The sequence below is a fragment of the Mustela lutreola genome, chromosome 2, assembly GCF_030435805.1.
Source record: "Mustela lutreola isolate mMusLut2 chromosome 2, mMusLut2.pri, whole genome shotgun sequence".
NCBI lineage: Eukaryota > Metazoa > Chordata > Mammalia > Carnivora > Mustelidae > Mustela > Mustela lutreola.
The window spans coordinates 19,710,330-19,725,837 of record NC_081291.1 but is presented as its reverse complement, the minus strand read 5'-3'; the positions used below and the strand labels follow the sequence as shown (position 1 = coordinate 19,725,837).

The 15,508-nt window shown below is 40.0% G+C and overlaps 1 protein-coding gene across 5 annotated transcripts in view; it reads right to left on the bottom strand.

The window, feature by feature from the left end:
* Nucleotides 1–15,508, bottom strand: part of RBM6 (RNA binding motif protein 6) — a 106,989-nt gene that overhangs the window by 46,203 nt on the left and 45,278 nt on the right. For 2 of the 5 annotated variants that reach the window (XM_059160951.1, XM_059160952.1), the window contains one exon: nucleotides 4,911–4,984. The exons of 2 other annotated variants lie outside the window; for them this stretch is intronic. In XM_059160951.1, coding sequence (XP_059016934.1) covers nucleotides 4,911–4,984 — 74 coding nt within the window. Of the gene's footprint in view, nucleotides 1–4,544; nucleotides 4,800–4,910; nucleotides 4,985–15,508 lie in introns of those variants that run through there. One more of the 5 variants, XM_059160956.1, reaches the window with a different exon arrangement.

Genomic DNA, 15,508 nt, shown 5'->3' with positions numbered 1-15,508 from the left:
CTTTTTAGCTAGATACCCCATGAAGCCAAAACTGAAGCTGCTGTAACTTAAGACTTTCTTGTTCCAGTCAGATGCAAAGTTGTGACAGTAACAAATACAGACTCAGTGCTCACTGTGTGCCAGGTCCAGTCCTAATCACCCTCCATGCATTAACTCATTTAATGCCTAGATGCATGAGAGGACACTGGAACACAGAAACGTTAAGCCACTTGTCCAAATAACACAGAGAAAGGTGACAGGCCAGGAATGCAACTGCAGGCAGTCTGCCTTCAAGTATTTAATTACTAAGGACTACTGCGTTACATCAGTCAAGACTCAATTACTAGACAGGTAATTCTTTTAAATCCCACTCACAAGAATCTTCAGTAATTACTGATTTACACTCATTTTAGAATGCATTTGCCTTTCTATTTCCCACCAATAACCTCTACGGAGGGCAATCAGAAAAGGTACTGAAACTGAAGTTTCCAGGAAGAATGGCATAATTCAAGACACAAGTCATACAGCTGAGCCCTGGCTTGGGTGCCACATTCTCTTCAGTGAAGTAGTTTTGGGGTGTGCATCTAGGCAACACAACCTCTCGAATTTATAAAGATTACTGTTTTTGTTGTTACTTGGACTGCATACAACTGAAATACTGAAGTGTTTCATACAGTAATGCTATCATCCTAACATTCCAACAAACTAGGTCTTCACCTATTTTTTTCTACTACAGCCTCACAAATAGTCTACCCATCCCCCAAAACACAACCTTTTCCTGTTGATTTCATTTTAGTCAAAAGACAGATTTGGGTTTCATTTCAGATTTGGGTTCTTTCACATTATCTTCAGAACCACCGTGGACACCCTGATAACTTAAAAAAACCCAAATTCTCTTAATTTTGTTGACACAAAAAATACCATTTCATAAAATTTCATTCCCCTCTGCACCAGCAAAGGCCAGTGTCTGAAAGAATTTTCATGTTAGGTGATAATGGCATCTTTTCTTTCCACTTTATGAAGTCAGGCTGATTCTGTCATACAGCCCGTCATTTGGCTAAAGAAGGTCACCAATGCTAAGACCCTTGAGTAAAACTTCCAGAGAAATGAAATCTTCTTCCAGAGCTATCCATTATAAGGGCATTTTAGTAAACATTTGGTTGAATGGGGGGAGACCACAAACATCACACCTGCAAACAGAAGAAAATAAAATGCTAATTTCTGTAGAACTGACAAGAGCTTGAAAGAGCTAGTACTCACAACTGGGCAACCACTGAAAGGGATCAGTCCTCTAATATAATGCTTCTTACTCCCCTAAGTCCCAGTGCAATGGCACATACAGCAAAAAGAGGTAATATTCACCCTCAAACTGCAGGACTTGGACAACAAAGAAAGCCCAGGGTACATGATGCTGCTAGAAATACCTTTCCCGTAGAGGTAGAATAAAAACCCTTCCTCACGGTGTTTGCTGGCTTTCTACTTCTAGGCAGAGACAGTGAAAGTATACTGACAAACCTCTGCTGGAAATGAATTGCCCAGACAGCTGCTGGCTAGGTTTTGCCCTAAGAAGCCCTCTCGGCCACAATGCTCAGTACTGCTGTCAAGTGTCCTACTGTCTGACGCCTCCATGAAGGCACTGGAAAAGGGTTAAAGAGGCCTTGGTCATCAACCAGGAAAACCCCTCTACGGCACATATATCTCGCAATATTTGACAAAGTAAACTGGCAGAAGCCTCCTTTATTCCCTTCCCCTAGACTTAGAACTGTCAATAAGTAAAAAGACATTTCACATAAAGAGTCAGGATAAGCGAAGAATTGTTAAAAAATAAAAAAAATTCAAATTAAAGCATTCAATAGAAACTCCTCAGAATCATATAAACAGATTCTACTGAGAGGTGTCCAGCAGATGGTGACTCAGAATCTGTACCAATTTGGTCTATAAGTAAAAACCTGGAGGGTAGGAAAATGAATGAACAGACAAAGACATGCATCTTCCATAAACACCTGCTTTATCCACTCTGAGAAGGACTTCTCTCACATTCTTACATCTCTCCTAAGATTTTTATACTGTTACTGGGAGACTGAACCACATCCATTCCCTTAAGGAACATCCAGATATAAAAATAAATTTATTTTCCTAGAATTATGTTGAAAATTACTGACATGCAGGAGGCAGTGCTTACTAGGTACCAGATCCTATGCTAAGTGTTCTGTACACATAATTCACCAAATTTCATGTCCCTCCTCAAGAAGCTTCCCTGACCACCCCATATAAAATTGTCCCCATCATGCATTATCTTTACAGAACTCAGCACTGTCATATATCATATTGTTTTAAATTTGTCTACTTTGTACAAATTTGTCTATGCCCTGTCTCTTATCACTAAGACATAAGTTCTATAATGTCTTGTTTACTGAACCATCTCCAGCATTCTAGAAAGGTGCCTGACACAGAGCAGGCACTCACAAAAGTATGATCTCATGCTGTCCACACCAAAGCCTGATGAGGTACTGGTACAGAGGGAACTGAGGCTGAGGGAGGTAAAGAAACCTGCCAGAGACAACCCAGCTAGGAAGTAAATTTGGCTGCAGAAGCTACACTCCTCTTTGCTATGCTGTACTACCTAGGTACAAAAATTCCCCTCGAGATCTCATTCTCAAAAATCTTTCCATCAGAATGACTTGCACATATCCTGAGTTGTGGCAAAGATTATGAGAAGGATGCTGAGTGGATCAAGAAATCTATACAGTTCAGGGAGAGAGTTCTGTTGTGTGGCAGTGCTAGCAGTATGCCCTGTGCCCCATGACTAGGGGAAGAATAAAAAGCTACAAAAGGAGGTTGACTGATTAAGGATATGGTGCTACCTTCTTAAGGAATTATTCCAGTGAATATTAAAAATGAGATCAAAAATTTGGAATTTGAGAGAACACTCCATAGGATCTATGAATACCACAAAATGTCTGTCTCCTTTCTTGGTCTAAGCTTCTGGAAGACAGAGGCTGTCTCTTATTTGTACTTGACACAGAGTACCTTATGGTACCTATGCTTAAGGTTAGCTACCTGTCAAAACATCCTATTTCACCATGAAAGAATTTTGGCCCAGCTCGTGCTTTGTTCTGGTGTCTCATTCACCAAGTAGGAGTCAGTCAACAGGGATTTGGGAGCCCTAAGAATGTTCACAGAATGTGTGGGGAGGGTGGGAGCAGAGATGTTGAAAGGCCACACCCCTTCAATACTGCCTGTGAAATGAACATTTTTCCAGATATGGCTCTAAAAGAAACCCTACCTAGGATAAACCTTTTTAAAGAAGGCTGTCCTCGTTCTATTTAACACTTCTCTTAAGGGACTAGAAATTTCAGACAGGATTTTTTGTTGGGACAGAGGGCGAGGCAATATTGTTATTTGCTACGATCAATCGAAGATCAAACAGCTCTGATAAAAAGTAACACCCCTCTAAGAGAAAGACACAGTTGGGAGAACGGTACAAAAGAGAATGGCATGGCATGTGCCATGGCTCTCCTATTTATGTTTCCACCACTCATAGTATGATTTAGCACAGTGGAACAGGACTTAATGATTATTTACTGATTACAAGATGTTCATGAATTACATGAGTGTTCTATTAGGACAGTCAGAATGGAATCAACCATAAGCATAAAGTTTGGGACCTTCACTCTTCTCTCAAAATATTGGTAGCTGGCACAGTTTCTGACACATAATTAATATCTATTAAGTGACTGGCTTAATGATGGACAGCGAACAAATCAGTCAACAAGAACTCTGTCAAGGGGGTATGGCCTTAATCTAGTCATTCTCTGAGGATATAACAGCATTTATACTACTAACAATAGATATGGATATATCAAATATCCTCTAATTAGCGCTTGTTCCCAAAGGATTTATACCATGTCATTTCCATACCCATAAGGGGAGAACATGGCCAAAGAAGGGAGAAGGTTAAGTAATGAGCCATGCTGAATGGAACAAAGCTGATGAAAGGGCATCAGGCTCTAAGAGAGGTAGAGTTCACACGTAATATTACTCTTTTCTGGTAGAGCCTTAGGGCTCTTACCCTTAAGGGCACACTGCATTCACAGTTAAATACAAGCAGTGGGTACATAAAAATCAAACTGTATCATTAAGTTTCTATCTCCCACTTGACAGATGAAGGAACTAAGACACCACAAAGAAAATAACTTTCCCCAAAGAAATACCATGACAAGAAGGATTCTTTCTACTTCATAATTCCTTCCAAAACTATCAGGTAAGGTTCAATTAAAAAAGTCCAAATGACAGTTCTAAGTGGCAAGCGGAATACATCTAGATGTTTCAAACATAAGGTAAGTATAGATTCAGATTCACCAGCTCTGACTATATACAGCCAAGAACTTGAGTACAAAACTCCAATTTATAAAGAGCTACGATGAATGCAATACACATGAACAAGCCACTCCTCTCTCCTCCCTGATGGCCCTCTTGAGAAAGCAGCACATGCGGACAGGACCTGAGTGCCACAGGAGTTGCCATCAGTGGTCTTCACCCTAGGTCTGGATATATGTACTGACCTAGAATTCCTGTGCCAGGCAGATCCTTGAGATGACAGACAGTCAAGGATCATTCTTTACATTAGGATCTCAGTATCAGTCACACTCCAAACCTGTCATTTTCCCCATATACTGTCTTTGTCATCTAGTCCAACTGCAACTGGGCTCTAGTTTTTAAAATACACTTGTGTCCAGTAACTCTACTTGTAGAGAAACCTTCCCAGTTTCTTCTAGAGTCTCGCAATACAACTTCTTTCTGGTTGGAATGCAGTATGCTCCAAATACAGATTTCTGGTACCTTTCCAAAGTTCAATCATTTGAAACCCTCCCTCCCCCTACATAAAAAATATATCCTTCCAGCATCATTTGACCGAAGTATAAAGCAACCTGGTTGGCCTCCATGCATCCGATGGCATCTTCCAAGAGTGAAAACTCCACGCAGACATAGCCATAGTCGTAACCTGGGGACAGCATTTAAATACAGACGGGAGTGGTGTTAGTGCCTTGCAAACACAAAAGACACACTTAAACCCCCTGTTTCTGAACCCCTTAACACAGCCCTCCCAACTAGGCCCTCCCTCCCCTATACTAGGCAAAGCCACTACTCCAAACAGAAAAAAAAGTACTGAAGGAAAATCTGGATGTTTCTGGGCTTTGAGAGTCACTCCAAAATGGCATTTTCTATTAACCAAGAAGATTTGCCCTCTTTAGCACTGATGGTCTTGGTGAGGGTACCCCAGAGTTAGGTAATCCCACAGAAAGTTCAAGTGGGGACCCAGAACATTTCACCACAGGCTGAATCTTCTGGAAAAACAAAGTCAACAAGAACAAGAACAGGAAAGTATCTGGAAAAAAAAATGTATCCCGAGAGAAGAAGGAGAAGCAATTATCCCAAAGCTATGCTAATAGTCACCACTTTTCAAGCAGAAACCACCTTCAAAGACAGAAGTGCTGACAGACTGAGGCAACTATTCTGTTTGGATACCACAGGAGGCTTCTGGTTGGCAGGGGACAGACCATTTCAGGTCTCCTCTTTTTTTCCTTGTTTCAACTCAAGTCATAAACCAGCTTAAATCTTTATGAAAGGAAGAAGGTGTAAAAGCATAAGTAAGTACAAATAGCTGGGTCCAAAATTGTGCTTGTGCACAAAGATTGGCAGTAGAGTAGGCTGGGGGAGAGACAGCAGTTGTTAGCAATCAGTACATGTTCAAGAATTGTATAAACCATTAGAGTTATGGAACACCCTTCACCTTTCCCCTAAGCAAGTATCATTTGCAACTCTCATGACCCATGAGATTGGGAGCTCATGGGATTTACAGACTGCTGAGTTCTAATGTGAACCCATCCTTTATTTTCCCGGATACTGGCACCACATGACAACAAAAACACACTTGGCAATGCAATTCTCCACAAATGACTTCCATGCTTCCTCCACTGCCTCGCAGGATAAAGAAGCTCATCTTTAGGAGTGATGCTGTGCAAACGAACAGCAAGAAAAAGATGCAATTTGTTCAGATGAGAAATAAAACTCAGGAGAAGAGAAACAACACAGGACCCAGGCCAATTTTGAGCACAGAGTATATATAACAACAGGAAACTAAGTATTATTAAATCAAAGTATCAAGACCAAAACAAAACAAAAACTGGAGCAACAGAAAATATAACTTAAAAAAACAGACCAAATTTGGTGAGATGGATTGGATTCCTTGCCACATGAAATGAATGGTCTGAAATGTTTTCTTATGATAATAATAAAACCGTGACTTCAGACTTATTAAATACTTCAAATTAAATATTCCAATGTTACAATGGCATAAGCTGATTCTTGCTTTGAATTTTGCAAAATGACCAAGAAGAAGAAAACAAATCTACGATAGATATCCCAGCATCACCTTAGGCTGAGAGAGAGATTTTCTATTTGATTTTACAGCTTTGATTAACACAGATCAGAACTAACTGCTGCAACCTTTACTTAAATTTACGACAAAATCAGCCTTTTCTGATTAGTAACTATTTGAAGAAATGAAACTACCTTAAAGAAACGGTATATGTATTTTTATATATCCTATTAACAACAGAAATTGTCTTGCTAGTTAATTCCTTTCAAGTGGATTTTTTTTTTTTTAAAGATTTTATTTATTTATTTGACAGAGAGAAATCACAAGTAGATGGAGAGGCAGGCAGAGAGAGAGAGAGGGAAGCAGGCTCTCTGCTGAGCAGAGAGCCCGATGTGGGACTTGATCCCAGGACTCTGAGATCATGACCTGAGCCAAAGGCAGCGGCTTAACCCACTGAGCCACCCAGGCGCCCCTCAAGTGGATTTTCTTGATCAAACTCAGTGAACTTCTCCTACAGAAAACATTCTGCATTTGGGGGACCCCTGAGTGGCTCAGTCAGTTAAGCTTCCGACTCTTGATCTCAGTTCTAGTCTTGATCTCATCAGGGTCATTAGTTCCAGCCTCATGCTGGGCTCCATGCTGGGTGTGGAGCCGCTTAAAAAAATAAATTAAAAAAAGAAAAGAAAACATTCTGCATTTTGTAAAGCACTCTGAATGTTCTTGGAAAACACTAGAATAGCAGAAGCAAATAAGGTGCCTTGTATCAGCAAATATCTACTGCAAACACTTGACTGCATGTCCACAATCAGAAAGGGGTAGCTATGGAACAAGCAGATAAACTCTCAAGTGTGTTGATTACCTGCACAGAGCGTATCAAGGCCCAGGTGTGTGGAATGCAACCCTCTCTATGGCTGCCCAAATGAAAAACACAGGGAACTAACACCACATTGGAAAAGCCCTGAGTTTCCTTTCTGTGCTTAGACAAGTAACTACTGTGGCCCAAAAGAGCTCACAGAATCTGTGGGTGAAGAGAAAGAGTGAGATTTATGACAACATTCACACTTTACTGAAGAATACATAAGACTCTGATATTACAGTCACTGGGAAGGAAAAGATAGTTTGCAAGAGACATTATGAGCATTTCTATACATCAACTCTGCAATACATTACCCTAACAATGTACTTCAGACTGAACATTAAATCCATAAGCCCAACTTTCAATATCTTCTGCCCGAAATTTTAGCTATTAAATAATAACAAAAATTTAAGGCTTAATTATAGTACCCAAAACTTAAAAAAAAAATGCCCTATCTTGATCTTGGGCATTTTGTGTGTCTAAGACTTCCAGGAATTGCCCAAATGGACAACAGTTCGAAGTAATACTTACATAGCACTTGTTGGTGCAAGGCTGCATTCTGAACTCTTTATATACACTAATTAAATCCCCACAAGACTACCCTATGAGGTAAATACCATTAACCTCATTTTACCCATGGGGAAGCAGATAAAGAAAGAATAAGTAATTTGCTCAAAATCACCTCAGTGGTAAGTAGCAATATGGGCTCAGAGCCAGGGACCACATTCAAATTGATGCTGTTAACTGCATAGCCTTGCACCTTTCTTCTTTTTTTTAAAGATTTTACTTATTTATTTTTGACAGAGACAGAGCGAGAGAGGGAACACAAGCAGGGTAGTAGGAGAGGGAGAAGCAGGCTCCCTGCTGAGGAGGGAGTCCAACGTAGGGCTCGATCCCAGAACCCTGGGATCATGACCTGAGCCGAAGGCAGATGCTTAACAACTCAGCCACCCCAGCATCCCTAGACACTCACCTTTTAATAAAATCCTAGACTGATACGAGTAATCTGAATTCTGAATTTTACTAAGCCCAGTCATAGAAAGGGTCCCACATGCTCAAGCACAGACAAGTAAGACCATGTCTATGGTTGAGAAATACAGAAATCTGCAGCACTCCAGTTACCCCATTCTAAAATACCTACGGCAGAACCTTGTGCATGGACCCAAGTATGCAAGTTAGAAATCATTCACACTCATGGACTGCTATACTGGCTACCGAAAGTCTTCTGCAAAGACAAAAACCCAAAAGTCTTGTTGCAATTATAGCTATAAAAATTACAATACAGCAAGATACTTGATATGAGATGTTTAATAAAGCATATTTAAAAAGCTTTAAAAATGAGGATAATTATATATAATGTGTATAGGAAAAAGAACCAGAACTAAATACTATGAAGTCACTTATAACTCAGAGGTTAGAGATAAAAGTCTGCATATGAGATGAAAACCATGCATTGTCAAAATCATACTCGAACACCCCAACGTGAAGAACAACATACCATCTCTCAACATAGGTTAAGTCCAATATTGCCAGTTTTTCCTCCAGCGTCGCAACAGATCACTTTTCTTTTGGTTGACACCAGATGAAGTGGTTGGCTTGCATTTAAGGACCATAATGTATGAAAAACATATCACTTTAAATAACAGAATCACAGCTAGCACAGTGAATGCTCACACTTAGAGAAACTTGGGAGACAGAGACTAACTGAAGCCACAACTGAGTCACATCCCACTTCTCATGCTCACTCCATGAGAGGGAAGATGGAGTCGGAGAGAGGGGCTGAGCAACCACAGGTGAATATACAGAAATCTGAAAATGATGTAATGCAACACAACTGTACCCGAACATGATTACAGTGGTTCTACTATTATAGTGGGATAACTGGGGGTTTCTTTTTAATTCCTCCAATGTAATTTTATAATTCACAGAGTAAGTTCTAGTAGACCTATTCCACCCACAGACCTAAACATTCTGAAAGCAACCAACCAAACTTGCATTCAGAATTGCTAGAAGCTATTTGGGAATTAAGATAGTAAACTCGGGGTTAACAGTCCCATAGACAGACTCTGACCTAAGGAATAAGAAATTTTTTTATTACCTTTTTCTTCTACCCCCACATTCTGGGAAGAAGCCTGGTGGGCTGATGGATCTTTGTGCTTATTTATGTGACTATTAAAAAGGATATTTTACTCTACGTTCTAACCTAACTAAATGTATAGATTTTTCATAAAAATGTGAATGCTCCTTACAGGTTTGTTTGTTTGTTGGCAGCTAAGAAGGATGAGAACAGAGAAAGAAGGAAATCTATAAAGGTAACATTAAAATTTCAATTCTTCTTCATATTCATGAATCACATGATTGCCTATCACTCAAAAAAATACTGTGTTAAAAGCTAACAGGTGCTTAAGGGGGAACAAGGTATGAAAACAAAGCCTTAATGAATATTGAATATCTTTTAGTCTCAGCTCTTAAAAAAGCTGACTCAGAGATGATGACAAACATAGCTCTTAATTGTTAAAGTCAACTGTAACCTCTATACCAAACCCTGCTTTTTTAACAATTACACAGCAATATTTACTTAAGGCAAATGAGATGAGCAGTCCTCTGTTCAAACTAGTCTAGAAAAACCCAACTATCATAAACAAGTCCAGCTGAACTTCCCATTAGGAGGACTGATTTACATTGATAAAGCCAAGAATAAACATACCAACTAGGAAATGTAAAAAAAGGAATCAGGATTTTAAAGGACACAGGCAGAGGGGACTCATAATGAGCACTGACTAATCTGCAGAACTGCGAATGACTATATTGTATAACTGAAATGGAACTACACTGGAATTTTTAAAAAAAGGATGAGGGAAATAGGCTTCTTTATTTTATTGGGTATCTTCGAGGGAAAAGAAAACAGATTTTTTTTTCTCTAAACAAGGATTTCTTTTTTTTTTTTTTTTTTAAGGTTTTATTTATTTGACAGAGATCACAAGTAGGCAGAGAGGCAGGCAGAGAGAGAGTTAGGAAGCAGGCTCCCCGTTGAGCAGAGAGGCCGACGTGGGGCTCGATCCCAGGACCCTGAGATCATGATCTGAGCCGAAGGCAGAGGCTTAACCCACTGAGCCACCCAGGCGCCCAGGATTATTATTTCTGTAGGAATAAAGCATTATGAATATATAGAGCACCACAAAAAATCTTTAATAGAGATTCAAGAGGGCTATATTTTTATAGGTCCTATTTTCACATTTCATTGGGGCTACAGACTTTTACAAGTAAATTATCAAGTTAGAAATTTTAAGCAAAAACCAAAACAGAATCGATACAGTTATGTGAATTCCCACCAATGGAAATAATAAAACAAAGAAAGCAGATGTGCAAGATTGCTATTTTTTTTTCAAAGTCCAGATTTTTTTTTAAAAAATCGATGTAAAAGATTTTTTTTTTTTTTAAGATTTTATTTATCCATTTGACAGAGATCACAAAAGGCAGAGAGGCAGGCAGAGAGAGGGGGGGAAGCAAGCTCCCTGCTGAGCAGAAGGCCTGATACGGGGCTCAATGCGGGGTTCGATCCCAGGACCCTGGGATCATAACCTGAGCCGAAGGCAGAGGCTTAACCCACTAAGCCACCCAGGCACCCCTCCGATGTACAAGATTTCTAACAAGTACTTTGCTCTGTTAAAATCACAAGTGGGGGTGCCTAGGTGGCTCAGTTGGTTATGCAGCTACCTTCCGCTCAGGTCATGATCTCAGGGTCCTGGGATTAAGCCCCACATTGGGCTCCCAGCTCAGCAGGGAGTCTGCTTCTCCCTCTCCCCCCATTCCTGCTCATGCTCTCTCTCTCTCTCTCTCACATAAAATCTTAAAAGAAAAACCAAAAACCCAAAACCTCAATATGCATTATGAAAATTTGGAAAATATCTGATTTGTCAACCTACTATCTGGGAAGAACACTATTAGACTCCATGAAATATATCATTTTGACATCTTATAAGCACTTTCAATCCTCTCCCCCTCAACTACTCACATAAGGCTTGCTGGTTTATAATAAAAGATGAAATGAGGAAGATACACAGTCATGATTACTTGCTAAATTTCTCAAAATTGCATATGGCTCTATTTGATTATGCTCCCTCTATCTGTGACAACTGGTTATTAAAAAGTGGGGGGCGGTTATATTTTCAAGTAGTTTTCAAAGTCCAAAATTAACCTTAGGGTGACTTCTTTATGATGGTTCTCTGGGCCCAGGATATCATTTGTTAGGAAATTCTTACCCTTACTTATTTTCATTCCAGTGACATTAACAACGCTATGTGGGCACAGTGGAGGGGTGTGTCCTTGACCTCAGAGAGTTGGCTTTTTTGAAGATTGTTTATTTATTTGAAAAAGAGAACTAGAGGTGGGTAGGGGCAGAGGGAGAGAGAAAAAAGCAGACTCCCTGTTGAGCAGGAAGCCTGACACAGGGCTCAATCCCAGGACCCAGAGATCCTGACCTTAGCGGAAGGCAGAAGACCAATCGAATGAGCCGCCCAGGCGCCCCTAGCTCTTTTCATTTCTCTATCTCCAATACAATAGTGCTTAGTTAACACCACAGCAACTGTAATGAGTTTCTTCACTGGAGCAACACACAAGAAAAGTAACTTCTCCAGTCTGTACATATGCAGAAGCTAACTCATCATGTGCTTTCAGTTGAGCCATTTCTCTCTGGGCCTGGGTTATCCATTTGCCAAGTTGCAATGATGGTAACTCCTTTCCAGGGTGGTTTCAGAGTGCATGAGATAATGCATTTCAGGACCCCCATGTTTCTATTACAAAGCATTATCAGGAACTAAAGATCAGACAGTACCTGTGTTGATGCTCCTCAAATATGCCCCAGTATTAAAATTTTGGCACTGATTAATTGTCTCACTGATTGCTAGTTTATGCTAAGAATATATCTGTTTCCCTCATAAATCACAAAGCTATTTTCATTTCAAGTGGAAAAAAATATGGCCCATAAACATTTTCCCCATTGCCTGGACCCTAGTACAAATAAATAGACAGGTCACCACTGTTCTAAGGGACTCTGGGAAGGTTCCACAAAGATAGTGGCTTCTGAGATGGAAGTTGCTCAAGATGAGAACAGATCATACTGCTCCAGCCACTTACCTATTCCAGAAGTAAAATATTATCCAGACAAGGGTCAGACTACGGGCATTCTGTGAGACTCACACTATGATCAGACCATAAGCCTATGTCACCTATACCTTGTAACAGAAAACTGATGCCCACCTAAACATACCAGATACCAGCCAGATCCACAATTGGGATGCCCAACTATGATAATATAGAAAGACATTTGGTCTCTGTTCTAGTTTCCTGACATGGAGTTCTTAAAACTCCTGGAATTTCCTGAATGATAAGGGTGACATGAGTGCCCATTGTTCTAATGAGGTGACTCTTGGGTGGGATCCTAGATAGCATCAGGATGGGGCCTGGTGATCAGAATGTCCAAATCTTGATCAGAAGCTTGGAACTTTTAGCCTTACCCCTCCAATGTGCAGGGACAGGAAAGGAGTTGGAATTTAAGCTAAGCACCAGTAGCCACAATGATTTAATCAAGAATGACTACATAATGGAACCTTCCATAAAAACCCCCCAATGATGGAATTTGGAAAGCTTCCAGGTTGGTAAAAAGTACCCACATATATCTGTGTGCAATTTTCTCTACTTCTTGTCTATCATTTCCTGTAACAACCATGAAAAGTCTGGTTTCATTTTAACTCTTTGAAAATCGGGGGACATCATTAACAATAACTTGCTGACCTCTCTGACCAATAATTATTTCCAACCATTCACTTAGGTGTTATTTTTTTTAAAAAAGCTTTATTTATCTGTTAGAAAGAGAGAAAGCACGCACAAGCAAGGGAAGTGGCAGGCAAAGGGAGAAGTGGATTTCCTGCTGAGCAAGGAGGCTGAGATGGGACTGATCCCAGGACCTTGGGATTATGACCTAAGCTGAAGGCCATGCTCAACTGACTGAATAATTCAGCTGTCCCAGGTGTTATTCTTTTTCTAAGCCTGTTGACTCTAAAATTTCTATGTTTGTCATCCTCTAGTGACTTTAGCATTAGAAATAACTGAACATATTTTAGGATGCTTGGGTGGCTCAATCAGTTAGGTGTCTGCCTTCAGCTTGGGTCATGATCCTGGGTTCTGGGATGGGTCCCGCGTCAGGCTCCTTAGTCTAAGGGGAGCCTGCTACTCCCCCTGCTTGTACTCTCACTCTCTCTCTCTCACTGGCAAATAAAATAAATAAAATCTTAAAAAAAAAAAAAAAAGAACTAACCATTTTTCATCAAGTTATCCATAGTGGTAAACATCAAACTTTCAGCCAAATAGAACCCATGTAAGAACTCCCAGATCCCTTAAAAAAAAAAAAAAAAAAACTGATTTATAAGATACTGTGACCTATTCAGATGAATACAGGAACATATATCCATTTTCCACAGAAACCGAAGCCCCTAAGGTCAAAGATTACAATGCTCATGATCACCAGCATATTCTCTGCACCTCAAGGCACTATAACTATTGGCTGAATAAATAAATCAATAAACAAACAATAATATAATATTCTGTAGTAGTTACGAAGGTAGAGTCATATACTAATCAGAATGGCACATACTTGGTAGGCAAATGAATCATAAGCTTTTCAGGGGGTACAGGGTGCTGTTTTATTTTTTATTTTTATTTTTTTTATTTTTTAAATAAAAAAGGCAGAGAGAGAGAGAAAGGGAAGCAGGCTCCCTGTGGAGCAGAGAGCCCGATGCGGGGCTCGATCCTAGGACGCTGAGATCATGACCTGAGCCGAAGGCAGCGGCTTAACCCACTGAGCCACCCAGGCGCCCCGCTGTTTTATTTTTTAAAAGATGAAAATATAACAACATTTTCTAGGCGCAGCATAATGAACTGAACTGAGACTAGGGACAATCAATTATGAACTCTACCTATAAGGTTTAAGTACCAGTCAGTAAGCCATTAATATCTGGTTAAAGCTCTGTTAAATATTCTAAATACTCATGAAAATGTTTTTAATTTTAAAGATTGATTTAAGAAATCAATCTTTATATGACTTGTCAACCAATTTTCAAGGTTTATTTTCTAAAATTGAGATGTAATTTATACCACAAAATAAACTCTTTTAAAGTGTACAATTCAAGGGCACCTGGCTGGCTCAGTAGGTGGTATGCAACTCTTGGTCTCAGGACTACGGGTTCAAGCCCCACGCTGGGTGTAGAAATTACTTAAAATCTTAGGGGATGCCTGGGTGCCTCAGCCAGTTGGGTGTCTGACTCTTGGTTTTAGCTTGGGTCAGAGTTGACGTATCTCTCTCCCTCCCCTCCCCCACTCTCTCATAAATAAAAACAAAATCTTAAAAAAAAATCTTGAGGGATGCCTGGTCAGTTAAGTGTCTGACTCTTGATTTTGGCTCAGGTCATGATCTCAGGGTTGCGAGATAGAGCCTGTGTCAAGCTCTATGCTGGGTGTGTAGCCTGCTTAAGATTTTCTTTCTCCCTTTCCCTCTGCCTCTCCCCAGCACCCTCCAAAAAAACAAAAAACAAAACAAAATCCTTAAAAATAAAATAAAACAAAATAAACTGTACAATTCAGTGGTATATTTATAAAGTAGTGTCATCAAAGCTTACACATAAATTAGATAGAGGTCCTAAATGCTAATGTAAGAAATATGGAAGCAGGTAAAAATTGTTTTAATTAACATTTTGAGGGTGCAGAATTTAAGCTAGAAAGGGTGAGCACAGATCAGATGTTCTGGTGTAAGGATAAAGTTAAAAGAAGAGGCCAATGTAGTTTCATATCCTATAAATAGTTTGTATGTAGAGCCTCTATCTTCTGCCCACTGAAGGTAGTAACATAATGACTTTCCCTCCGCGGACTGAAGCTAGAAAACAACTGGCTGCTGCATTATTCCCTCCCCCTGATTAGGGACCCTTTAATTGCTACTCCAGCAGAAGAAACTTTCATGAATCCTTCTAAACACCCAAAGGCACTAGAAGTCCCATATAGACTTATATAACCTAGAAGACTCAGGCAAAGCCACCTGAGCATTTGGCCAAAGAAACAAGTACAGAAGCCAGAAGCAATTCTACCTAGAGAAGAGTGAGGAACTGGGAAAAGCAAGAAGCTAACAAAGGGCTAGAGTTCAAACACCTTCCCCATCTCGGAGATGCACATTCCATCTTGGCTAAATAGCTCTGGGGAAGAGGAAATGAATTGCCAATTAAAGCATCTGCTCATCGCTGTCG